Below are 27,793 nucleotides of genomic sequence, written 5' to 3'. Positions count from 1 at the left end.
ACATGTCCCACTACAAAAAAATAATAAAAAAATAAGGGGTGGCTGGCTACCCCATCTTGGCTATAGGAGGTGGCCGGACCACCCCATTTTAGCTGGGGGTGGCTTAAGAGCCACCCCAATGGCCGGCCAAGGGTTGCCAAACCACCCCATAGCCCTTGGGGGTGGTCTGGCCACTCCCTAAACCCGAACTAAAAAAAAAAAATCGTTTGGCCCTTGGGGGTGGCTCAGCCACCCCCAAGGGCCATAGGGTGGCTTCGGCCAACCCAGACCGGCCGGTCTGGGGTGGGTTGGTCCGGCCACCCTAGGGCCTTTGGGGGTGGTCCAGCCACCCTGAAAGGCAAAACGATTTTTTTTTTTTTTTTTTTTTTTTTTTTTTTTGGATCTGGCCATTGGGGGTGGCTTTGGCCACTCCAGACTAGCAATCTGAAGTGGCCGAAGCCACCCCCAGCGCCAACTGGGGTGGTCCGGCCACCCCCAATTGAATGGCCAGCTACCCCTTAATTTTTTATAATTTAGTTTTATAATTTTTAAAAAAATATATATAATATTTTTTTAATTTTTTTATTAATATGACAGATGTTCTATTTATGGCTTCATGATCTCTTTAAAGAGATCCTGATTATTAACTGGATATGCTCTCTCCTGTCCAAAATGGACTAGAGTGAATCTGTTCCCTTCGTGACAGAGAAGAATGGTACTCCCATATCATCTTGGTTGTAAGTTACCCAAAAATCCTACGACATATTGTTGTTTGGGCCCTTTTTAAGTGAGAGGAGAGATTGAATTCTTCATAGCCTATTAATTATTATGATCCCTTTGCAGCTTGCCAGCTACCAAAATGGGGTTGATGGAGCAACTTGGGCCTGGGCTGGTCAGTGCCTAGAATGGGCTTCATGGTCGAAGCCCAGATGATAAAATCCAGATGTATTAAACTTCATTTTAAATATGTTCCAATCCAGTAATTACTTATATTGTTCTCGTTTCTCCTTTGATTTTAAGATTTGGAAATGTCGAAATGACAATTAAGATCAGCTCCGCTGATAGATTATTCAAGAGTGTTCCAATCTTCCACTGTAATTCAATTGTTGATTACTAAAACATCAACCCAAAAATAACCATTTGCGCTGCTTGTAATGATTCAAGAATAGCTTCTTCTTTTTTTTTTTCTTTTTGTTTTTGTAATGTTTTGTGCATATAAGCATTAATTTCTAATTAGTTCAGTAGGAGATCTTTGAGCTTTTTTATGTTTTGATCATTAGTTGTTGGAACCTTATCGTCTGCTTACAGAGTTTTTGTAACACTCTAATCCCACATTGTAAAAATGAGAAGTAGCCAACATAAAGTAAATAGTTTATAAAGAAATTTATAAAACTGGATTAGCTACTAAGTAAAACTGGATTTTATAAAAAAATTTAGAAAAGCTCTATATATATTAACTAATATTTTTGGGATCATATCATAGATATAACTACCACTTTTTTTTGGGTTGTTACAATTTTCATGATGTTAACTATGATGCTCCAATGCTCGTTCAACTAAACTTTATATTTGATCATTTACAACTTTTCAACTTCACAGTTAAGTTTTTACTATTTTTTTTTTCATTTATTATTATTATTATTATTATTATTACTTAAGACCAGCCCTGTTTATTTCTTGAGCTAGCACCCAAAATTTAAATAAATAAATAAAGAGTAGGATAAATACTAAGGCCCCGTTTGAGTTTGTATTCTTGTAGGAAAAAAAATATGTATTACTGGGAATAGAAGAAGTTAGAATTGAATAATTATTCTAGTTCTTAAGTTTGGTATCAACACATATTTCATAATTGGAATTGAACCAAAATTACTAAAAGGCCCATATAATTTTTAATTTTTCCAAAACTTAAAATAAAAAAATTAAAAATTAAAAATTAAAAAGTTGGAGAGAAAATTAAAATAATTTCAAATCTTTTTTTTTTTGTTAAAAAAAAAAAAAAGTTGGAGAGAAAATTAAAATAAAAAAATAAAAAATGTTTTTTTGGAAAACTTTGTCTATTCCCTCATGAATAGTTATTCTTCCAATTTTTTAGAAGAATGACTATTCCTATGTGTAAAGAATTAGTGATTTTTACAAGAATAACTATTTTAAATAGATACTTACCAAACAATATAATAACTATTTTATAAGAATAGTTATTTTATTTTATGATTTATTTTTCAAACCAAACGAGCCTTGATTAAGCATTAAAAAGCCATAGGCTGTTTGACTATAGATAAATTTGATAAAGATCCAAAGCCTCCAAACTTGACTGACTGCAGCTGCCAGCTACCAGCTACGACGTGGATGATAAGAACGAAACAAGCACCATATAACAAGAGTAATTTCTAGGAAGCATCAACGGGTCGGGGCGGCTCATCCTATAGGCTACTCAAGTGGATGTCCAAGGCCCAGTGGATTAATAAAGCCTCGAATATATATATACCATTATGTGGTATGATATATTACTCGTCAATTCTGTCGGCACAAGTTTACAAACGAAAGACACGTAGACTAATGTTGCTATAAATCAATTTAAAACTCTTTTTTTTTTTTTTTTTTTGTCTTATTTTAAAAATTACAGAGAAAATGAATCTCATTTGCTATAATTTCATCTAAAGAGTTTGATGGGAATGTCAGTACCGACGACATTGACGTGACAATACAATATGCTATAAAATCTTTTACAATCTGCTGAAGCTTATAGAATTTTATTTACAATATCACAATAAAAACTAAGCCATATTATCAACTGAGGAGGAGATATTATAAAAAGAGGCAGAACCCCCAAATTTGACTGCAGCTGATCAGATCATTTGGTATGATAAGAACAAAACAAAGAACGTAGCATATAACTCATGACGTGATTGCGAAGAAACATAAACTATTTTCATTCAACATTGCATTGCTGCCATTGCAGCCACTATCTAAAAGTATGGCTACAGATACTGACATTTTATGTTTAAATGCATGGTTGTCATAAGCTATATATGCTTGACGTTTGTCCGCGAGTCACAGTAATCACATGCATCCATGATGGTGAGATGGAGCATGTTTCTGCGGACTTTTTTCAGATTCTCATTTTCTTTGCTTGAAACATTGAATGTGCAACAGGCTGGACGGAGCCAGAAAGTACTAAGAAAATCTCCAAAATATTAGATACACGTTAAGGTATAAATTAAAAGGAAGAAAGAAAGAAAAAATTAAAAATTTAAATTAAAAATCACATGAAGAAGAAGAAGCAACCACCATAAGACGAGAATATAGTAAATTTAAGCCCCGTTTAAGATAAAAATAAATTACTTTGAACTACTTTTGTGTTGCAAATTGCGTTTTTTTTTTCCATCTTTTTTTCGTTTGAAAAATTAAATAAGTATAGGAAAATAAGGTTTAAATTTCAAATTTTAAGGTTCTTGACTGTAGACATGTGCTTGTTTAAGGTTAGAATGGTAACGAGATGTATAACAAAATGCTGAAGAAAGATAAAATTTAGTGGGTAGGGCCAAATCTCAAATGGGTAGCCAGCTTAATAGGTTAGGGTCAAAAATACGGTTACTATAGTTTTTAATGGGTAAGAGCCAAAAGATTTGAGAATTAGTAACCAGCTTTTAGGTTTTAATGAGTATGGTTCAAAAGATTTTTTGGGTAAAAGCAATAGGGCCAAAAAAATTTAGTGGGTGGAGCCAAAATGTTTATTGGGTAAGGTCAAAAACATTTATATGTTGGGGCCAATTTTTATTATTATTATTATTTTTTTTTTTTTTTCTAGTTTGGGTCAGGGTCATAGACTTAAAAACTAAAATATTTGACCTTAATTTTTTTTTTTTCTCAATAATTGAAGGGGGCCCATGGCCCCATACCAGCCCCTTTTTTTCCTCAATAATTGAAGGGGGGCCGTGGCCTATGCAGGCCCCCCTCTTTCTGTTCCTAACAACAGATACAATAGATTGCAAGTTTTTGTCATTTTCTTTTTTTAAAAAATAATCATAGATCAGAAGGTGAATTAACAGTGATATTATTATTATTATTATCATTGTGAGATGGTTATAAAATAAAATATAATTTTTAGCATTATTCATAATAAGAATAATTGAAGATATTATGCCGTGTTGAAATGGCTGAATATGAAGTTCAGTATTTTCCAGGAAAATTGGGGTTATGTTTGGTAACGGGTTCAAAAAGTCTTTTCTCTTCTAAAAATTAAAAAAACATCGTTTTCTTTGCAAGTTGAACAAACAATTCACTTTTCAAAACACAAAATATAAAATATTTAAAAAAAAAAACAAAACACAACACACTTTTTTGAAAACTATTCACACCTTATATATATGAATAATTTGAGAAAACAATTGCTTAATTTTTTAGGTGTAGAGACAAATTTCTTATTTATCAAAACTTTTTTTTTTTAAAAAAAAAAAAAAAGGAGAAAAAGAGAGAAAACACTACAAAAAAAAAAAAAAACCAATTTTAGTGACAATTTGGATTGTGTCAGTTTAAGAAACCGACATTATAACGTATCGGTTTCTGTTCAACCGATACCAAATTAAAAATGGTGTTGGTTGAACAGTAATTGACACTAATAATAGTGTTGATTTACTGTTCAACCGACATTAAATTAAAAATGGTGTCGGTTGAACAATAAACTGACACTAATAAAGATGTCGGTTTACTGTTCAACCGACACCATTTTTAATTTAGTGTCGGTTGAGCAAAAACCGACACTAAAATTGGTGTCGGTTGACTATTCAACCGACACCAATTTTAAATTTTGAATACAGATTCAACCCTCCTTTCTAATTTGAATCTTTTTTTGGGTTTAAAAGTTTAACACATTACCATCCCATTTCACGTTTCTTCCTTCTTTTTTTCTTTCGTCTTCTTTATTTTTTCTAACTGGATTTTTCTATAGGCGACCGTTCAAAGCAATCAAGAAGACACTGGATGTTTGTAAATCTAAGCCTATTTTAGAAGTGAAGTTTTGTGCTACCTCCTTGAAATCCATGGTTGATTTTGTGCGTGCCATTTTTGGATTGCAAGCCGCAAGAGCCAAAAGCACATGAAGAAAAAGCCCAACTGAGAGATCGATGCTGACATCAACAGAGAGAGATCGAGAAAAGAGAGGGAGAAGAAAAAGAAGAAGAAGTAGAATGAGGAGAAGAAGAATGAGATCCTGATCTGATTGACATTAAAATGAAAAAAAAAAAATGAAATGTAAAAAATGAAAAAAAAAATCAATAAATAAGTGGAAAAAATAATATATATATATATATATATATATATATATATATATATCGGAATTTAATAAATTAATGATGGTTTTTTTAAAAAAAACCATCACTAATTAAAAGGTGTCAGTTTGGACAAACCATCACTAATTAGTGTCGGTTTTGCCTAAACCGACACCTTTTCCCATTTTCCTACCCTTGTTTAGCTACCCTTTGGAACCATCACTACAAAACCGCCACTACTTTTGTAGTGACGGTTTTTAGTCCTAAACCATCACTAAACCTCTATTTTTTTGTAGTGAAAGTAGCCACGACCACTCCTAGTGAAAAGGAAGGGTAGCTGCACAACCACCTATAGAACAGGGGACCACCCCCAACCGGTTAGAGGTGCCTGCATGGACACCACAAGAAGACATGGGTGGCCATGCAGCCACCCCTTTCTTTCACTGAGCTAGGCTGGTCACACAACCATTTTTTTTGAATTTGATATATTTTTTTTTTTAAAAAAAAAAAATTACTTATAATTATGAAGTTAGCTCCATAGTTGTGTTTTTGTCAAAATAAACATGTCTAGTATTGTTTCTTTGAAAACAAACGACAAATTTCAAAAAGGTTTTACCAAACAACTTTCTTACGTGGATTCCACATAAAACATTTCTCAAATGTTCCTAACTTTATATCGCATCAAATTTTTTATCAAATTAAAATAAAAACATTTTTTTTTTTTCAAAATATGAACAAGTATACCCATGTAATGCCCACAATTAATATTTCCTAGAAAATAATATTAGGTGCGCTACTCTCTTACTCTTTTAACTTTTAAGTATATTATTCTATTAAGCCATAAAACTAGAGCAGCAGGTAAATTTTTAAAATTTCTTGTAAACTACTTGAAAAATCAATATTCCTTGCATGACAATCCTCATAACTATCAACTTTACACATCATGTTACCCACATACAATTTTACATAAAATCAAATCATATCCTATAACATTCATAAAACAACTTTTGTGGAAAACATTGTAGCATTTTCTAAAAACATTCATTTGTAAGCACTTTAACATTTGACTGAAAACGAAAAATTTATTTGGCTAAACATTTCATTGTAAATATCTTTAGTAAACATACTTTTTTTGGAATACAAATCCCTTTACCATAAAACTATTTCATCATCTTCTACATCACATAGAAAACATTGTTCTTTGAAACATTGCACATTACCATAAAACTTCATGAAAATCAACTCGATTGGACCACTAGCGAACAAGCAAGAGAACGGTGTTTTCTGGAGCTTCAAGTAAATACTCTCATCCATACCCTACCGGACGAATTTGCAAACGAGGCTCTCGGGGGCTTCAAAAAAATTGCCATGTTTGGACCAGTGTGAACGTCATTCCGAACGACCTTCTCTATGACTCTTTAAATTTCATTTCTTTAGCACCTTCTCGTCCAGACGTGTGCAATCGGTTTTCCGAATGAGTGTCTCAATGGCTTCTTATATCAATGCTCGTTTGAACAACATCAGTTAAGTTTCCAAACACAATCTTTTGTTCTTCACAATTTTGATGGACTTTTTTAGTCAATCCTGAGTACAAAACTACCCCACAAAAAATTACTTACATACACTAGGACTTGTTTTGAACAACGAATTGCCAACTCTAAAAACCTAACACTTCTTAGTTGTCTTTATTTGATTAAATATTTTTCTCATCACTATCAAGCTTATGGTGATTTGATGATTTGGATATATTAAATTACCACTTATAAAAAAAAAAAAAAAAAAAGAAGATAAAAAATTTAATTTAATTATTTAATTAATAATATGTTAACACATCTCAAGTATGAACTCAAACTTCCACTCAATAAGTGACACCCAATATTTATAATATTTAACAGTAGAGTCAAGGTTAACTTTTATTTTGATATTATGTTAAATTATTACTTGTTCTAAAAATTTAAAAATAATTAAAAATAATAAATTTAATTATTTAATTAATATTTCAAAAGAATGGAAGCGAAATCAGTATAATTTGATGAGCTATGGATATCAAGCAAAACTAAAAGATGACAACTTCCAACAAATTACAAGTCACTTTCGAATTTTCCCGTAGTTGCAGTCTCTCACCATCAATGGTGACGAAGAATCACACTAACCAAACATGTGATAAGACAATTTTCTTTTGTCCGGTAGATGAAATAATATTTTCCGTACATTTGTTTTGAACATCGAATTGCCGATTAAAGCTAAAAATATAATACTTCTTGGTTGTATTTATTTGATTATATATTTCTTTTATCATGTTGCATCACGTTACGTAATATAGACTGTTTATGGTGAGTAGGTGATTTGGATGAATTAAATTGCTATTTATCTCAAATACTTAAATTTTAAAAAAATAATAAATTTATTTATTTAATTAATACTATTTTAACATTCATTCTTACTTATAACTTTAAACTTTATCTCGACAAGTAAAACCCGACATATAAGTTTTTTTTAACATATTCACACAAAGAAATAACAAGTTAAAAAAATAAAAATAAAAAATAAGAAAATGAAAAAAGAAAAATTTGAATTAGTGACTACCGTTTCATAAGACGTGATTTCAGCAGATTGAACTATTCATTGAAAATGACATGTAAAATATTTAATTGTAGAGTTAAAATTTATACTCGTGACTTTTGTTGTAATATTATGTTAAATTACTATTTTTTTTTCGGTTTTTAAGGTGAGGAGAAATAATGAACTAATTAATATTTTAAAATAAGAGACGTGTGTTTTTTTAGTAAACAGATACAAGGACAAAATGGCATCAACTTATCTGTCTGGGTTGTCTTTAAAACATTAATTACTCTATCCCGCCCCCATCAATGCTGACAAAGAATCACACTAACCAAACATGTAATAAGACAATGTTTCTCATGTCCGGTAGATGAAATAACTTTTTCCTTAATTTATCATTTGTTTCCCATGATGAGCGGTTACCTTTCTGTTAATTACTATTAACTATTAAGGGTAAGTTTGCCGTTACATTTTAAAATGTGATTTAAAAATATATTATTTAAAAAAGTGAGTTTTGAGATCCGTTCGAGTTTGCAATTTAAAACATAATTTTAAAAAATACAATTAAGTATTTTGTAAAATTACGGTTTGACCTTTAAAATTTTTTGTTTTTAAAAAAATACTTCATTATATGCGATTTAAGAAAACATATTTTTTACATTTTCAAATCCAATTTTTTGTAAACGCAATTTCAAACAATTTATTTTTAGCAATTTGGTTTAAAATTGTATTTTTTGTCTATAAAATCTCAATGTCAAACGCACCCTTAAAAATGCAGTTAAACATTTGGCATAATCGTAATTTAACCTTTAAAATTATTTCTTCAAAAAATAGCTCATTGCCTTGGATTTGAAAACCTAAATTTTCTATGTTTTTAAATCACAACTTTAAAAAAACGTAATTGTCCTCAAGAGGTAGATCAATCGGCTGGAACCACGCCTAATGAAACGGAGGTTACTAGTTCGAATCTCTCTCCCCCTCTTGTACGGACATCTCAAAGAAAAAAAAAAAAAAAAAAACGTAATTTGAAATAATTAATTTTCTGTGATTTTATTTTAAATGGCATTTTTTTTTTTTTGGTCTATAAAATAGAACTTTGAGGCATGCTAAGAGAGGATATTTTATGATACTTGATTCTCATGAACTTGACGCTTTAACACTCGGTTCCGGGTGAATATGGAAGAGCAAAAAGCAAGTATGGAATCGCCGCTGCTGATTCCAAAAGCTCAAGGAAAAGCATTCCAATCGAGAGAGGGATTCAGCAAAGATGAGGTGGTCGCAGAGGTGAAGAAGCAGCTGTCCTTGGCAGGGCCGCTTGTGTCTGTTAATCTCCTGGTAAATTGTTTGCAGGTGATTTCAGTCATGTTTGTAGGTCATCTTGGAGAGTTAGCTCTTTCTGGTGCTTGCATGGCCACTTCCTTTGCATCAGTCACCGGTTTCAGCTTGTTGGTATGATGACTACTCTTCATCTTTTTTATCTTTTCTATGTTCTACCAGAAACAAGCTCTTTAATTATTTATTTACTTGGTGATTATATGCTTCTTACCTTATAAAGTTTGAACAAAGAACTTTTGCCTGATTCACTTTTTATTTTGATTACTCTGTTTTGTCGTTCGACCATGGGCCTTCTTCATACTGTTTGATCTCAAGTTTGTCGTTTTGTTTGTTCGGTTTTTTTTTTTTCGGTTCATGGATAGGAATTGGTTTTGGAAGTGATATCCTACACGTATATTAACCTCTTTGAACATTTTTCGACAGTATATCATTGCTTCACTAGCATAAAACCAGCAGCATGCTCTGCTTCGGCTGACAAAGGCTTATTATATTATCTATACCTTACTGTGAAGGAAAATGACTAAGAGGTGTTTGATGAAAAGTTTTTCTCGTGATTTACTGATTTTCACAGAGACCTGTACTTTCATCTCTAAAGCTTGCTACAGTATCTGTTACAACTGTTTTACAAATTCAAACTATCAACTACAACAGAATGGTCTAACTTCTAAGGATGGATAAAATCTAATCTTTGATTTTTTTTTTATTTTGAGCTTGTTTGATCCTTATTACGAGGAGTCATCTTTTGAGGTTTGTTTTGTTCAAACGATTTTCAAAATTAGTATGTATATATATTTAGTATGTGGTTTGAGAATATTTGAGGCGTAAATGCATTTTTTATCCTTGTGGTTTGGAGTTTTGATAAATAACTCACTGAATTTTAAAAAGTGATTAATCACTCTATGAGATAAGCAGAAAAAAAAAAAAAAAAAAATTAGTCTCTGTCGTTAGAAAAGTTGTCAGAATCTATTAATGTACTAAATAAGGGTGGGGTGGTTTACATGAATGTTAGTGAACAAACATGTCTGTTAGTGAATGTTAAATTAGCAGATATTTACTTGCGAAATTACATGTCTGTCAGTGAACAAACATTAAAACTACTGATACCACCATAAAAGAGTTCACTCCAAACCAGTTTTATAACACAAAAAATTCTATCTTTTTTTGTCTTTCTCAAAACCTTTTCTCTTGCTATAATAGAAGCTCTGAGGTGTTCTAGTTTGGTTTCGTTTTGTACAAAACATAATCAAACTACATAGGATTTCTCGGCCTCATTGTATCTTAAAGAAATATTTGTTGTAATCTAGTGCATACCAATTTGTTGGAATTAGTGGAGGCAATTTATTTCTTAAGGAAAGCGACTACTTACATTTTTTATTTTTTGAATAAACTTTTCATTTCCAAATACACACAAAGAACAGAAACTACTGAACAACAAGTTACTACAAGCAGTATCAAAAACCAACTAACAACTTTTCAAAAAACAAACAACACCCAAGCAAATATACTACACGGAAACATAGCTACCAAACAAAACAAATCTAGCTATTCAGCAGAAAAATCTAGAACAGCTCTCAACTGCCCATTCTGCAAAGACATTCCAACTGCAGAACTCAAGATAAAAACACAACACAACACAACACAAGCTTTACACCAACGGTTTTACTTTTATACTCCAATTCCAACATATTGCCATATTCTCAAGAGTCTTTTTTAACCTTCCTTTCCCTAACACTTTTGATCTGACTTCCCAAAATATTCTCTGCAAAATCTGCTCCTCTGTTTTGGTATGACTTCCATGCTTAATTTCATTTCAATTCCGCCAGATATTATAAATTGTGGAGCTTAGAACCAGTCTGCATATATTAGCATGCAAAGACTTCTTCTTCCACTCCTGCAAAGTTTTCACTTCTTCATCACCTCATCCCAATCAACTGGGGGATTAAGCACATTACATCTACGACAAAGTTTTCCTCCAAACTGGGTTGCCTTCTTTTCATTTCCTCCCACTGTACCTACATTTGAATTACAAATGCTCTTTACTTTGAACTCCATTACGACAAAACACACAACAAACTTCCCCTTTGTAAACCCCATTTCACCAATCTATTTCCCATAGTTTAGCCATTTTGAAATGCAAATCACATGACAAAAGCTTGCCTTGGAATAGCTAGAGAGAACCACACAGGCTACCACCAATCAACAACCGGATTTTTATTCTAATCCCCTCCCATGTTTTGTACTTCTTCCTTTTTGATAACAACCAGATTGGCTTATTACAGCCACCTACATTGACCTCCAAAAGCCTCCCTTGAATTTCTACTAAATCATCTGATCTGGCAGGATTACATACCCAAGCTCCTCTTCTCAGAACAGTCAACAACCGTGCATCCAACTGACTATCTGCATCATAAATGTCTCTAAAACTATATTTTTCATAGAGGACACCTGAAGGATGCCACCAATCTAATCACATGTGAATATCATTTCCATCCCCAACTTCAAACTTTATGAAATTCCTCTCACTATCTCACAATTTTAGGATTTTCCTCCAACTCCAAGAGCTGTTTTGAGGAATTCCTATCCTCTAAAAAGTCCTCCCTTTTAATAAATTCTTCCTTATCCAAGCAACCCAAATAGACCCAGCTTTAGCAAAAATGTTTCAAACATGCCGCAAAATTGAAGCTCGATTACACTCCTCAATCTTTTTTAAACCCAAACCACCTTCTTTCTACTTCTGCAACAGCATAGTTTGAGTTTTCAGAATCAGCAGCATCTGCATATCCAATACTTACAATGTGTATCATGTTCTTGGGTAGCTGATTTATATATATGTTGAATAAGGCAGGAGCTTGAGACTACCTTATAAATCTAATATGGAACAGAGCGGAGTTCTTCACATTTTGTTGTCAGAATTAATATAATTCCATTACTTCAGATCTTCTTTTCAACAGTTACTTGATTTTTTCATTTGAAACTGAGAGACCCAAAAAGAGGCATATCTTTTTGTTGCGAAAATTACTTAATATGCTGATATTAGTCTCTCTCTCTTTCTCTCTTTGAATTTATAGCTTGGAATGGGAAGCGCATTAGACACATTCTGTGGTCAGTCGTACGGTGCAAAACAGTATCACATGCTGGGAATACACATGCAGAGGGCTATGTTTGTTCTTCTCCTGGCCTGCATTCCACTTGCACTGATATGGGCAAATGCTGGCCATATTCTTGTATTCTTGGGACAAGACCCAGAAATCGCAGCAGAAGCTGGTCGTTATGCTCGCTTCATGATACCAAGTATTTTTGCTTATGCGCTCCTCCAGTGTCATGTCAGATTCTTAAAAGCCCAAAACAACGTAGTTCCTATGATGGTTAGCACAGGAATTACGACATTAGCACATTTACTCATTTGTTGGTTTCTGGTATTCAAGTCTGGCCTTGGAAATAAGGGTGCTGCTTTGGCAAATGCAATCTCTTATTGGATCAATGCATCGATACTCATAGTTTATGTTCGAATTTCTCCCACCTGTAAGAAGACGTGGAACGGGATTTCAATGGAAGCATTTCATGGGATTCCCAAGTTTCTAAAACTAGCAATACCCTCGGCTGTAATGATCAGGTAAGTTTCTGATTCTAGCTCTTTTCAACCTTTTATGTTCCTGGGATTTTAAATCACCACTTATCCAAAAAGTTTAAGCGGATAGAAAGCGCTGAATTTAATTATTTAATTAATATTTTAACATTTTCTCTCACATATGGGTTCAAGCTTTCTTTTGATAAGTAAGGCTCAACACATTGAATATTCAACTAAAATAAATGGTGAATTATGGGGTTAGAGTTTGAACTCATGACCTTTACTTTTGATACCACATTAAAATTTAGGAAGATTGTTTTGGCTCTAACAAGTCATGGTTTCCTCCCAACTTCAAAAAAAATAATCATGGGCTTTCTGCGTCAACCAAATCAGCCTCTCAAAAGTTAAAAGTGATATCAGAGTTAAAAGAATTTGAAAGTAGTCAGATACAAATTTTCCATAAACTATTTCATAGGAAATGTCTTACAAACCAGCTTCTAAAAGTGACATTTATCCGTAACATGTAAGAAGCACATGTTTTTTTAATACTATATGGTTCTCACATACTTTTTTTAATAGCTTAAAAGACATGTCACTTTTAAATGCTGCTTTCAAACCAATTTGTGAAAAATTTATGTGTTGAGCATCACTTGTTGAGAAATAGTTTGAGCCCACCCACAAAAAGAAGTGTTATAAATTTAATCACCACTTATCTTTAGAACTTAAACTGATGGTAAATTCAATCATTTAATCGGTCATCTAACATTTCCGATTTCATTTGTAGAACAGCTTGGAAATCTGGTCATTCGAAATGATGGTTCTCTTATCTGGTCTTTTACCTAACCCAAAGCTCGAGACATCAGTGCTGTCAATCAGCCTTAACACTTGTTCATTGGCCTTTATGATACCGCTCGGTCTAAGTGGTGCAACAAGGTGAATGTGAGCTACATTGGGCTGCTAAGTGTCCTCTAATCTGCATCTTTGTGCACCAATAATTTTTTTTTCCTGTTAATTTAGCACAAGAGTTTCAAATGAGCTGGGTGCTGGGAGACCACAAGCAGCTCGTCTAGCTGTGCGCGTCGCTTTATCCATGGTTACTACAGAGGGCATTCTGGCAGCCACTGCCATGATATTGGGCCGTCATGCTTGGGGCTATTGTTACAGCAAGGAAGAGGAAGTAGTAACATATGTGGCACAAATGGTGGTCTTGATTGCAGTATCTCACTTTTTTGATGGTATTCAGTCTGTGCTTTCAGGTTTGTGGCCACCTTTTTGTCCGCTAAAAATATTTAAAATTAATTTCTGAATTTGCTATGGCATTATGATTTTGAAGTCAAAAAGGGTGATTTCATACTAATTTAAGAAGAAAAAAAATCAACTGTGACTGATTTTTTTCTCTGGATTGAAAATTCAGGCATTGCTGCAGGATGTGGGTGGCAAAAGATTGGGGCTTATGTTAATCTGGGAGCTTATTATCTAATGGGCATTCCCACGGCTATATTATTAGCTTTTGTCTACCATATTGGTGGAAAGGTCATTTTCTATATTTTCTTTCTTTATTTAATTTTTGCTTAATCTTCTCATGTCCTCTCTAATATGCTTATTTTGAATATAATCAACAGGGACTCTGGATGGGAATTATAGTGGCGCTGATTGTGCAAGGATTATCCCTTTCGATAATAACCCTACGCATTGATTGGGAGAAAGAAGTAATTTAACTACTTTGAGATGGAAAGTGACATATATAATCCTCACTTAATAATTTCATCGGATATTTATTTTCATTTTTCTTTCTTTTGTAGGTGAAGAAAGCTTCTGATAGGGTATATGATTCAATGACTCCAGCAGATGCAGCATTGCCATAAAGCTGCATCAAAGGCAATATTGCCATTGTCATCCGATTCTTGAAAGGCACAACAAGGAACCACATTCATGCCATCTTAGAAACTGCATGCAATTGTAAATTGGACTAATATGGCTGTCATGCCCAATTTTATGACTCCATCTCAGGAAAACTGTGCCAGTTTAGTGATATAATATAGAGTGTCACCTTCACGCTCGTAATGCTTTTAAACTAATTATCTACTAATTAGCTTAATTCACTACACAACACCAATTATCATAGTGTACTATAGCAGAAAGCGAAAACAAATTATCTGAGACTACTAACATAAATCCATAAATAGTAGCATGTATCATCAATATAGGCTTAGAGCTTCCAAACAAACATTGCTAGCACGTTAACAACTAACTTCTATCTAAGCAAACCTGACAATGTGAGCTACTTGCTCGACATCTTCATATCAGCGGATTTCTCACTCTACAACCTACTACTCTATAAAACATTGAAGTGTTCCACAAGTAAAAGAAAGTAATTACGAATGTCCACGACATAGTAAGTAAATTGTTATGAAATTGATTTATGTAAAGGGTCTTTAATAACGTCTCGCGTTTCTTGACTCTAGTAATTCAAAATCATCATGGTATTTACAAAATGATCCATGTTTCCTCCGTAATTAAGCCAAAGTAAAATTGGTTTATTCTGAAAATGATAAGCATAATCTCAGTGATAATTCACTTATTTTAATGCAGAGAAACTATGCAATATTAAATATATTTACTCATAGATTTCCTCTATATATAGTCTATCCAAATCCTTTCTTGGTAAGGTTGGCACTATCCTGACGAACTTGTAATAGAATACCGGCGCTTCAGATATTGCCAAGTATTGTCATGTATTGGCAGTTTGACCGAGTCCGACCTCAGGTGGCTCACGCTACTAGTAAAGCTGTAATGGTAACACATCCTTTCATGGTATACCCATCACAAATAACCATTAGATCCAAGGCCAAACAATAAAAGAACATCTCTGTAATCAAAGGGTCGAGCCTCTATAATGGTAGCCCATAAACGATGGTCATATCATATTATGCAAGTATTGTTCATTTATTGTAAATTGTATTTAAGTAAATATTTGTTTGAAGCAGTTATAAACATGTTATAAAAATTAGTAGGCTCAAGACATATCCTTTTAAAAATTAAAGAATGCTCATTTTACTGACATATCGCATGTTAGAATAAAAACAGTTCCGTAAGCATTTACTTACCCTATGTGATCCTCCTCACAAGGTTAAAGCATTGATGTTTCAAAGAAATTGATCATACTTCATCAGCTACATAATGGCTTAAAAAGAGATGTTATACCAAAGGTAGTTGTTATTGTAAACTCCTAGAACAAAATGAAAAGTCGACTTAGTGCAAAAAGTCAACAATTTCTATACTTATTAAGACTGTACGTGGACTCATCTATTCGTATGTGCGAACATGGTAACCCTACGATCACATAAATGATGTTATTTCCGACTCTCAGCAGCGTTAGCACCATAGAGTTTGGAGGAGGAGTTCTTTTCCTTAGTGTAATTGGGAGCATCATGTATGCTATGATCTACACTCGACTAGATATTTCATAGGCAATTAGTGCTCTTAGTCACTATATGGACAATCCTAGCAAGGTTCACTCATCACTGGTAGACAGTTCAAAGGATACTTCTTTATTTACGGGGCACTATAGATGTTGATTTAGTTTATGACAAAGGTAGTGGCATCAATTCTAGTATCATTGTTTACGTCGATTCAGATTATGCTGGTGATCTAGATAAGAGTATATCTCTGACATGTTATATTTTCACTCTCTCATGGTGTGTCATTAGTTAGAAAGTGACATTACAGTTAACAGTTGCTTTGTCCACTACAAAGGCAAAGTATATGGCAGCAATAGAGGTAGTGAAAAAAGCAATTTGGCTCAGAGGTTTAGTCAGTGATATGGGTTTGCAGCAAGATGAGACTATTGTGTTTTGTGATAGTCAGAACGCAATACATTTGATCAAAAATCAAATGTATCATAAGAGGACCAAGCACATTGATGTCAGATATTATTTTCTTCGGGAGGTTGTGACATATGGAGATATTATATTGAAGAAAATTGTTGTGGCAGAAAATCCAACAGATATGTTGACTAAACTAATTCCGGCTCTCAAGTTAAAGAATTTTTGGGCTTGATTGATGTTTGTAGCTTGTAATTGCCCATAGGCACGTTGGAAACGTCACGAGGAGTTCTGTGTTGAGGACTTGATGAAATTTAAGTCAATTTGGAGATTTGTAGCATGAGTGACTTGTCTTTCACAATTCTTTTTTGTGGACCCCAATCCCTTTTGCTACCACGTACATGTTTTGTCTCTCATTTTTTATGCTCTAGTTCCTTCGTTGAGAAGCTTTGACCGAACTAGTTTTGAAGATATATATTGTCATTCGGTTATTTTGTAGAGAAGAGAGACTTGAGTTGCGAAGCAAGAAAGTCACTTTGTTTTCTCACAATGTTGTTGTGCCGCACGACACCAAGAGAATTAAGAGAAGATTTCTCTTTTGAGCGAAAGTGCGAGTAAGATGTAGGTGTATTAGGACATTTGGGTCATGCGTAATTTTTTTTGTACTCCATCCTTTTGTTAATGAATTTCATCTGGATCATCACTGCCTATGAATATAAGTTGATTAAATCGAACCACGTAAATCTTAATATTTTTATGTAACTGGGTTATTTCTTATTCGGCTTTTTTTTGCCTGTTTTGTGATCTGAATTAATTTTGAGCTATATATAACACCCTTGATAATTTTTCTATGACATTTGTATCCATTAATATCTCTTATGATTTTTTTTATCATTGGGATTTCTGGAGCGAATGGAGCTTTAAGTTGAAGCTTCAGAAGGATATCAAGTAGCTTTAGAATTTGCAACAGACCGAGAACTTTAGCATTATTATTCACACAATTTACAATACGTGTTATCAGATTCTTCTTCTTCTTCTTCTTCCCCGTTTTATGATCACCACAATATATATATATATATATGTTTCAAACTACATATTGTAACCTAGTCCATAATCTTGAAACATCTGCTCAGACTGAAGAATAGAAGTGGAGTCCCAAGAGTTTGAGGGTGCTGATTTTGTCTCAAAGTCATTAGACCACCAAATCACACTGTCATCCTTTGAACCATTCATCTCTTGGAAGCAATCAAATTCAGTAATCTGATCTTCCTGCGGCACAAAAGCCACAGTTTTGTTGTTAAGAAAGTCATCAAGTTCAGCTTGGAAGCCTGAAACTTCCCTTCCTGCAATATTAGACTGTTCTATACCATCTGCTGTAATATTGTTCCCAACGATGAAAGAATTCTCCAATTCGTTTACCTTTGGCATGCTCATTTTCCCAAGAGCCTCTTGAGCTATAGCAGCAGTGGGTGGCTCATGCAAGTCAATATTCTGTCCTTGCCACAGAGCTGTAGGGCTACTTTGATTCATAGATTGCAGGCTCTGGATCATGATCTTTTCCTGCAAGGGATGCAGCTTTGGCCACAGCCCCGGATTGTTGTAGAAAGAGAAGGGTTTTTGAAGGCTTTGAAGTTGCATATATGGAAATTAAGGGGAATACATAAATAAAGTAGTGTGGAGCGGAAGTATAAAAAAGCAAATATGGAAATGGGAAATCATAATGGTGTATTGACTATGATTTCTTTAGTACTAGAAGTTGAGCATATATATATATTAAGATTCAGACTTGTTCGAAGCTCTCATATATAGTCATAGTAATGAACTATAAAAAAAAAAAAATTGATATATTATATGGTTTATTGCAAAATCTAGCATTGAATTTGAGAGAATCCAATCAAATTAAAGTAGCTAGCACCGCATAAACCTTTGTAATCTAATGGGAAAAAAAAAAAAAAAAATTGAATATTGTGAATAAAAAATGCTTATTATCCTGCAATAATTAAAATATCTCCCCAAAAGAAAAAATCACTTTCGTCTTTCGTCCTTCCTACAATTTCTAATTCTTTTGAGAATTAATAAATTATATAATAACGCTAAATTAATAAGTTATTTTTTCCTCTAACACATAATGCCGTCCCAGCGGTTAGAAGTACATGATATCGATAGTCTGCGACACGATGGCTAGAGGATTCCCTTTTTGTTTGTTGGAACTTAGAATGTTATTAAATTTGGTTCTTTATTAATTAACGGCGAAATCAACGTAGCGGTGAAATCAATTACTCTGCCGGCTCTTCCTTCCCGACAAGCATGAATCGCGCATGCTCTTCCTCAAATTAAGAGAGTAGTAGGAAGGAAAAAGGTTGTCGTACGTACGTAGTCGTAGACTTGTGTGGTTGTACGTGGAATTTTGTCATGATTGAATTTGATGCTCAGAAAGTAATCATTTACTTAATTTAGTTGATACGCGGGTTGCTGCTCTGCATGCATGGATAATTGTGGCAGACCCAATAGCCCACGAAAGTGAGGGCTGTGACCGTCACCGTACGACTCAAATGAGGCTCTCAGGGGCTTCAAATAAATTGCCATGTTCGGACCAATTGTGAACGTCATTCCGAACGACCTTCTGTATGACTCTTTAAATTTCATTTCTTTAGCACCTCCTCGTCCAGACGTGTGCAACCGGTTTTCCGAACAAGTGTATGTCTCAATGGCTTCTTATATCAATGCTTGTCTGAACAACATTAGCTAAGTTTCCAAACACAGTCTTTTGTTCTTCACAATTTTGATGGACTTTTTTAGTCAATCTTGAGTACAAAACTACCCCACAAAAAATTACTTACATACACTCACTATAAGCATTTGGTTCATTAGCGGCCAGATTATTAGTGGCGACTCCATTGCCGGTAATAATAATAATTAGAGTATCAGTAGCAGCGACCTAGATATCGCCGCTAATGATACCCAAGTAGCAGCGACCATCTATTGTCTATCATTAGAGGCCACACCAGTGCGCCATTAATGATAGACCAATAGCGGCGACTTACGGTCCAGCTCAAACAATTTTGCATCAACAAGAAATAGCAATAGCAGTGACATATTGTCAACGCTATGGGGTGATTATTAGCGGCGGCCCAAACAAGTCGCCGCTATTGATCATTAGCGTCGGACCAATAGCATGAAACACATTAGCGGCGACATTTGAGCCAAATGCTTGTAGTGTTACTTGTTTTGAACACCGAATTACCAACTCTAAAAACCTAACACTTCTTAGTTGTCTTTATTTGATTAAATATTTCTCTCAGCATGTTGCATCAAAGCATTATCAAGCTTATGGTGATTTGGATATGTTAAATTACCACTTATCCTAAAAATAAAAAATAAAAAGACAAAAAATTTAATTTAATTATTTAATTAATAATATGTTAACACATCTCAAGTATGAACTCAAACTTCCACTCAATAAGTGACACCCAATATTTATAATATTTAACAGTGAAGTCAAGGTTAACTTTTATCTTGATATCATGTTAAATTACTATTTGTTCTAAAAATTTAAGAATAATTGAAAATAATAAATTTAATTATTTAATTAATATTTCAAAAGAATGGAAGCCAAATCAGTATAATTTGATGAGCTAATGATTATCAAGCAAGACTAAAAGATGACAACTTCCAACAGATTACAAGTCACTTTGGAATTTTCCCGTAGTTGCAGTCTCTCACCATCAATGCTGACGAAGAATCACACTAACCAAACTTGTGATAAGACAATTTTCCTTTGTGCGGTAGATGGAATAGATTTTCCTTACCTTTGTTTTGAACATCGAATTGCCAATTAAAGCTAAAAATATTATACTTCTTAGTTGTATTTATTTGATTATATATTTCTTTTATCATGTTGCATCACGTTACGTACCGTAGACTGTTTATGGTGAGTTGGTGATTTGGATGATTATTATTTATCTCGAGTACTTAAATTAATGAAAAATAATAAATTTATTCATTTAATTAATATTATTTTAACATTCATTCTTTCTTATAAGTTCAAACTTTATCTCAACAAGTAAAACCCGACATATAAATTTTTTTTTAACATGTTTGCACAAAGAAAGAACAATTGGAGATAGTTAAAAAAAAAAAAAAAAAGGAAATGGGGAAAGGAGAATTCGAATTATTGATTACCGCTTCATAATCCATCGGAAACGATATGTAGAATATTTAATTGTAGAGTTAAAATTTATACTCATGACCTTTGTTTTAATATTATGTTAAATTACTATTTTTGTCGTGTTTAAGGTAAGAAGAAATAATGAACTTAATTGTGTAAAAAATATTTTAAAATAAGAGACGTGTTTTTTAGTAAACAGATACAAGGACAAAATGGCATCAACTCATCTGTCTGGGTTTTCTTTAAAACATTAATTACTCTATCCCGCCCCCATCAATGCTGACAAAGAATCACACTAACCAAACATGTAATAAGACAATGTTTCTCATGTCCGGTAGATGAAATAACTTTTTCCTTAATTTATTATTTGTTTCCCATGATGAGCGGTTACCTGTCTGTTAATTACTATTAACTATTAAGGGTAAGTTTGCCTTTACAATTTTAAAATGTGATTTAAAAATATATTATTTTAAAAAAGTGAGTTTTGAGATTTAAAACGTTAAGTTTTACAACGCAATTAAGTATTTTATAAAATTATGATTTGACTTTTAAAATTTTTTGTTTATTATATGGGATTTGAAAATGCATATTTTTTGTGTTTTCAAATCCAATTTTTTGTAAACGCAATTTCAAACAATTTATTTTTTGTAATTTGGTTTAAAATCTCAATGCCAAACGCACCTGTAAAAATGCAGTTAAGCATTTGGCAAAATCGTAATTTAACTTTTAAAATTATTTGTTAATTTAAATGGCATTTTTTTTTTGGTCTATAAAATAGAACTTTGAGGCATGTTAAGAGAGGATAGTTTATTATACTTGATTCTCATGAACTTGACGCTCGGTTCTGGGTGAATATGGAAGAGCAAGAAGCAAGTATGGAATCGCCGCTGCTGATTCCAAAAGCTCAAGGAAAAGCATTCCAATCGAGAGAGGGATTCAGCAAAGATGAGGTGCTCGCAGAGGTGAAGAAGCAGCTGTCCTTGGCAGGGCCGCTTGTGGCTGTTAATCTCCTGGTAAATTGTTTGCAGGTGATTTCAGTCATGTTTGTAGGTCATCTTGGAGAGCTAGCTCTTTCTGGTGCTTGCATGGCCACTTCCTTTGCATCAGTCACCGGTTTCAGCTTGTTGGTATGATGACTACTCTTCATCTTCTTTATCTTTTCTATATTCTACCAGAAACAAGCTCTTTTCTATATTCTACTCTTCATCTTCTTTATCTTCTTTATCTTTTCTAATAGGTGTTTGATGAAATGTTTTTCTCGTGATTTACTGATTTTCACAGAGACCTGTACTTTCATCTCTAAAGCTTGCTACAGTATCTGTTACAACTGTTTTACAAATTCAAACTATCAACTACAACAGAACGGTCTTAACTTCTAAGGATAGATAAAATCTAATCTTTGCTTTTTTTATTTTTTTATTTTTTTTATTTTGAGCTTGTTTGATCCTTATTACGAGGAGTCATCTTTTGAGGTTAGTTTTGTTCAAACGATTTTCAAAATTAGTATGTATATATATTTAGTATGTGGTTTGGGAATATTTGAGGGGTAGATGCATTTTTTATCCTTGTGGTTTGGTTTTGATAAATAACTCACTGAATTTTAAAAAGTGATTAATCACTCTATGAGATAAGCAGAAAAAAAAAAAAAAAAACAAATTAGTCTCTATCGTTAAAAGTTGTCAGAATCCATTAATCTACTAAATAAGGGTGGGGTGGTTTACATGAATGTTAGTGAACAAACATGTCTGTTAGTGAATGTTAAATTAGCAGTTATTTACTTGCGAAATTACATGTCTGTTAGTGAACAAACATTAAAACTACTGATACCACCATAAAAGAGTTCACTCCAAACCAGTTTTATAACACAGAAAATTCTATCTTTTTTTGTCTTTCTCAAAACCTTTTCTCTTGCTATAATAGAAGCTCTGAGGTGTTCTAGTTTGGTTTCGTTTTGTGCAAAACATAATCAAACTACATAGGATTTCTCGGCCTCATTGTATCTTAAAGAAATATTTGTTGTAATCTAGTGCATACCAATTTGTTGGAATTAGTGGAGGCAAATTATTTCTTAAGGAAAGCGACTACTTACATTTTTTATTTTTTGAAAAAACTTTTCATTTTCAAACACACACAAAGAACAGAAACTACTGAACAACAAGTTACTACAAGCAGTATCAAAAACCAACTAACAACTTTTCAAAAAACAAACAACACCCAAGCAAATATACAACACGGAAACATAGCTACAAAACAAAACAAATCTAGCTATTCAGCAGAAAAATCTAGAACAGCTCTCAACTGCCCATTCTGCGAAGACATTCCAACTGCAGAACTCAAGATAAAAACACAACACAACACAACAGAAGCTTTACACCAACAGCTTTACTTTTATACTCCAATTTCAACATATTGCCATATTCTCAAGAGTCTTTTTTAACCTTCCTTTCCCTAACACTTTTGATCTGACTTCCCAAAATATTCTCTGCAAAATCTGCTCCTCTGTTTTGGGATGACTTCCATGCTTAATTTCATTTCGATTCCGCCAGATATTATAAATTGTGGAGCTTAGAACCAGTCTGCATATATTAGTATACAAAGACTTCTTCTTCGACTCTTGCAATTCAAGCTTCATCACCTCATCCCAATCAACTGAGGGATTAAGCACATTACATTTAAGACAAAGTTTTCCTCCAAACTGGGTTGCCTTCTTTTCATATCCTCCCACTGTAACTACATTTGAATAACAAATGCTGTCTACTTTGAACTCCATTACGACAAAACACACAACAAACTTCCCCTTTGTAACCCCATTTCACCAATCTATTTCCCATAGTTTAGCCATTTTGAAATGCAAATTACATGACAAAAGCTTGCCTTGGAATAGCTAGAGAGAACCACACAAGCTACCACCAATCAACAACTGGTTTTTTATTCTAATCCCCTCCCATGTTTTGTACTTCTTCCTTTTTGATAACAACCAGATTGGCTTATCACAGCCACCTACATTGACCTCCAAAAGCCTCCCTTGAATTTCTACTAAATCATCCGATCTGGCAGGATTACATACCCAAGCTCCTCTTCTCAGAACAGTCAACAACCGCGCATCCAACTGACTATCTGCATCATAAATGTCTCTAAAACTATATTTTTCATAGAGGACACCTGAAGGATGCCACCAATCTAACCACATGTGAATATCATTTCCATCCCCAACTTCAAACTTTTGAAATTCCTCTCACTATCTCACAATTTTAGGATTTTCCTCCAACTCCAAGAGCTGTTTTGAGGAATTCCTATCCTCTAAAAAGTCCTCCCTTTTAATAAATTCTTCCTTATCCAAGCAACCCAAATAGACCCAGCTTTAGCAAAAATGTTTCAAACATGCCGCAAAATTGAAGCTCGATTACACTCCTCAATCTTTTTTAAACCCAAACCACCTTCTTTCTACTTCTGCAACAGCATAGATTGAGTTTTCAGAATCAGCAGCATCTGAATATCCAATACTTACAATGTGTATCATGTTCCCTTGGGTAGCTGATTTATGTATATGTTGAAAAAGGCTGGAGCTTGAGACTACCCTATAAATCTAATATGGAACAGAGCGGAGTTCTTCACATTTTGTTGTCAGAATTAATATAATTCCATTACTTCAGATCTTCTTTTCAACAGTTACTTGATTTTTTCATTTGAAACTGAGAGACCGAAAAAGAGGCATATCTTTTTGTTGCGAAAATTACTTAATATGCTGATATTAGTCTCTCTCTCTTTCTCTCTTTGAATTTATAGATTGGAATGGGAAGCGCATTAGACACATTCTGTGGTCAGTCGTACGGTGCAAAACAGTATCACATGCTGGGAATACACATGCAGAGGGCTATGTTTGTTCTTCTCCTGGCCTGCATTCCCCTTGCACTGATATGGGCAAATGCTGGCCATATTCTTGTATTCTTGGCACAAGACCCAGATATCGCAGCAGAAGCTGGTCTTTATGCTCGCTTCATGATACCAAGCATTTTTGCTTATGCGCTCCTCCAGTGTCATGTCAGATTCTTAAAAGCCCAAAACAACGTAGTTCCTATGATGGTTAGCACAGGAATTACGACATTAGCACATTTACTCATTTGTTGGTTTCTGGTATTCAAGTCTGGCCTTGGAAATAAGGGCGCTGCTTTGGCAAATGCAATCTCTTGTTGGATCAATGTATTGATACTCATAGTTTATGTTCGAATTTCTCCCACCTGTAAGAAGACGTGGAACGGGATTTCAATGGAAGCCTTTCATGGGATTCCCAAGTTTCTAAAACTATCAATACCCTCGGCTGTAATGATCAGGTAAGTTTCTGATTCTAGCTCTTTTCAACTTTTTATGTCACCACTTATCCAAAAAGTGTAAGCGGATAGAAAGTGCAGAATTTAATTATTTAATTAATATTATAACATTTTCTCTCACATATAGGTTCAAACTTTCTTTTGATAAGTAAGGTTCAACACATTGAATATTCAACTAAAATGAATGGTGAATTATGGGGTTAGAGTTCGAACTCATAACCTTTACTTTTGATACCACATTAAAATTTAGGAAGGTTGTTTTGGCTCTAACAAGAAGTCATGGTTTCCTCCCAACTTCAAAGAAAATAATCATGGGTTTTCTGCGTCAACCAAATCAGCCCCTCAAAAGTTTAAAGTGATATTAGAGTTAAATGAATTTGAAAGTAGTCAGAGACAAATTTTCCATAAACTAGTTTTACAAACCAGCTTCTAAAAGTGACATGTATCTGTAGCATATAAAAAGCACATGTTTTTTTAATACTATATGTTTCTCACATACTTTTTTTAATAGCTTAAAAGATATGTCACTTTTAAATGCTCCTTTCAAACCAATTTGTGAGAAATTTACGTGTTGAGCATCACTTGTTAAGAAATAGTTTGAGCCCACCCACGAAAAGAAGTGTTAGAAATTTAATCACCACTTATCTTTAGAACTTAAATTGATAGTAAATTCAATCATTTAATCGGTCATCTAACATTTCCGATTTCATTTGTAGAACAGCTTGGAAATCTGGTCATTCGAAATGATGGTTCTCTTATCTGGTCTTTTACCTAACCCAAAGCTCGAGACATCAGTGCTGTCAATCAGCCTTAACACTTGTTCATTGGCCTTTATGATACCGCTCGGTCTAATTGGTGCAACAAGGTGAATTTGAGCTAAATTGGGCTGCTAAGTGTCCTCTAATCTGCATCTTTGTGCACCAATAATTTTTTTTCCTGTTAATTTAGCACAAGAGTTTCAAATGAGCTGGGTGCTGGGAGACCACAAGCAGCTCGTCTAGCTGTGCGCGTCGCTTTATCCATGGTTACTACAGAGGGCATTCTGGCAGCCACTGCCATGATATTAGGCCGTCATGCTTGGGGCTATTGTTACAGCAAGGAAGAGGAAGTAGTAACATATGTGGCACAAATGGTGGTCTTGATCGCAGTATCTCACTTTTTTGATGGTATTCAGTCTGTGCTTTCAGGTTTGTGGCCACCTTTTTGTCCGCTAAAAATATTTAAAATTAATTTCTGAATTTGCTATGGCATTATGATTTTGAAGTCAAAAAGGGTGATTTCATACTAATTTAAGAAGAAAAAAAATCAACTGTGACTGATTTTTTTCTCTGGATTGAAAATTCAGCCATTGCTGCAGGATGTGGGTGGCAAAAGATTGGGGCTTATGTTAATTTGGGAGCTTATTATCTAATGGGCATTCCCACGGCTATATTATTAGCTTTTGTCTACCATATTGGTGGAAAGGTCATTTTCTATATTTTCTTTCTTTATTTATTTTTTGCTTAATCTTCTCATGTCCTCTCTAATATGCTTATTTTGAATATAATCAACAGGGACTCTGGATGGGAATTATAGTGGCGCTGATTGTGCAAGGATTATCCCTTTCGATAATAACTCTACGCATTGATTGGGAGAAAGAAGTAATTTAACTACTTTGAGATGGAAAGTGACATATATAATCCTCACTTAATAATTTCATCGGATATTTATTTTCATTTTTCTTTCTTTTGTAGGTGAAGAAAGCTTCTGATAGGGTATATGATTCAATGACTCCAGCAGATGCAGCATTGCCGTAAAGCTGCATCAAAGGCAATTAATATTTGCCAGTGCCATCCGATTCTTGAAAGGCACAATAAGGAACCACATTCATGCCATCTTAGAAACTGCATGCAATTGTAAATTGGACTAATATGGCTGTCATGCCCAATTTTATGACTCCATCTCAGGAAAACTATGCCAGTTTAGTGATATAATATAGAGTGTCACCTTCACGCTCGTAATGCTTTTAAACTAATTATCTACTAATTAGCATAATTCTCTACACAACACCAATTATCATAGTGTACTATAGCAGAAGGCGAAAACAAATTATCGGAGACTACGTACTAACATGAATCCATAAATAGCAGCATGTATCATCAATATAGGCTTAGAGTTTCCAAACAAACATTACTAGAATGTTAACAACTAACTTCTATCTAAGCGAACCTGACAATGTGAGCTACTTGCTCGACATCTTCATATCAGCGGATTTCTCACTCTACAACCTAACAACCTACTACTCTATAAAACATTGAAGTGTTCAACAAGTAAAAGAAAGTAACTACGAACGTCTATGACATAGTAAGTACGTTGTCATGAAATTGATTTATGTAAAGGGTCTTTAATAACGGCTCGCATTTCTTGACTCTAGTAATCCAAAATCATGATGGTATTTTACAAAATGATCCATGTTTTCTCCGTAATTAAGCCAAAGTAAAATTGGTTTATTCTGAAAATGATAAGCATAATCTCAGTGATAATTCACTTATTTTAATGCAGAGAAACTATGCAATATTAAATATATTTACTCATAGATTTCCTCTATATATAGTCTATCCAAAACCTTTCTTGGTAAGGTTGGCGTTATCCTGACGGACTTGTAATAGAATATCGGCGCTTCGGATATTGCCAAATATCGTCATGTATTAGCAGTCGGACCGAGTCCAACCTCAGGTGGCTCGCGCTACTAGTAAAGCTGTAATGGTAACACATCCTTTCAT

At 33.8% G+C, this 27,793-nt stretch overlaps 3 protein-coding genes across 3 annotated transcripts; 2 read left to right on the top strand and 1 right to left on the bottom strand.

Annotated features, from left to right (window-relative positions):
* The first annotated feature begins 8,943 nt into the window (after positions 1 to 8,943).
* LOC132190612 (protein DETOXIFICATION 16) lies at positions 8,944 to 14,770 on the top strand. Its single transcript, XM_059605651.2, has 7 exons — positions 8,944 to 9,257; positions 12,212 to 12,756; positions 13,501 to 13,644; positions 13,729 to 13,967; positions 14,126 to 14,244; positions 14,334 to 14,420; positions 14,514 to 14,770. The coding sequence occupies exons 1-7, from the start codon at positions 8,985 to 8,987 to the stop codon at positions 14,574 to 14,576; spliced, it is 1,470 nt and encodes a 489-aa protein (XP_059461634.1). The 5' UTR covers positions 8,944 to 8,984; the 3' UTR covers positions 14,577 to 14,770.
* A 2,854-nt stretch (positions 14,771 to 17,624) lies between these two features.
* On the bottom strand, positions 17,625 to 18,173 carry LOC132190969 (transcription factor MYB36-like). Its single transcript, XM_059605995.2, has one exon. The coding sequence runs from the start codon at positions 18,171 to 18,173 to the stop codon at positions 17,625 to 17,627; it is 549 nt and encodes a 182-aa protein (XP_059461978.2).
* A 3,351-nt stretch (positions 18,174 to 21,524) lies between these two features.
* On the top strand, positions 21,525 to 27,018 carry LOC132189800 (protein DETOXIFICATION 16). Its single transcript, XM_059604594.2, has 7 exons — positions 21,525 to 21,830; positions 24,490 to 25,034; positions 25,753 to 25,896; positions 25,980 to 26,218; positions 26,377 to 26,495; positions 26,585 to 26,671; positions 26,765 to 27,018. Exons 1-7 carry the CDS (start codon positions 21,558 to 21,560, stop codon positions 26,825 to 26,827), a joined length of 1,470 nt encoding a protein of 489 aa, XP_059460577.2. The 5' UTR covers positions 21,525 to 21,557; the 3' UTR covers positions 26,828 to 27,018.
* The last annotated feature ends 775 nt before the right edge of the window (positions 27,019 to 27,793 follow it).

This window comes from Corylus avellana, chromosome 9, assembly GCF_965113065.1.
Source record: "Corylus avellana chromosome 9, dhCorAvel1.hap1.2, whole genome shotgun sequence".
Classification (NCBI taxonomy): domain Eukaryota; kingdom Viridiplantae; phylum Streptophyta; class Magnoliopsida; order Fagales; family Betulaceae; genus Corylus; species Corylus avellana.
Note: the sequence above shows the minus strand (reverse complement) of the source record. Positions and strands in the feature narration are given on the sequence as shown.

Excerpts from the sequence above, each read along its gene's own strand:
- LOC132190612 (XM_059605651.2), top strand. The coding sequence starts at position 8,985 with ATGGAAGAGCAAAAAGCAAGTATGGAATCGCCGCTGCTGATTCCAAAA. Across the intron at positions 12,757-13,500 it reads CCCTCGGCTGTAATGATCAG|CTTGGAAATCTGGTCATTCG; the intron begins GTAAGTTTCTGA and ends TTTGTAGAACAG. Across the intron at positions 13,645-13,728 it reads GGTCTAAGTGGTGCAACAAG|CACAAGAGTTTCAAATGAGC; the intron begins GTGAATGTGAGC and ends CTGTTAATTTAG.
- LOC132190969 (XM_059605995.2), bottom strand. The coding sequence starts at position 18,173 with ATGCAACTTCAAAGCCTTCAAAAACCCTTCTCTTTCTACAACAATCCG.
- LOC132189800 (XM_059604594.2), top strand. The coding sequence starts at position 21,558 with ATGGAAGAGCAAGAAGCAAGTATGGAATCGCCGCTGCTGATTCCAAAA. Across the intron at positions 21,831-24,489 it reads TCACCGGTTTCAGCTTGTTG|ATTGGAATGGGAAGCGCATT; the intron begins GTATGATGACTA and ends TTGAATTTATAG. Across the intron at positions 25,035-25,752 it reads CCCTCGGCTGTAATGATCAG|CTTGGAAATCTGGTCATTCG; the intron begins GTAAGTTTCTGA and ends TTTGTAGAACAG.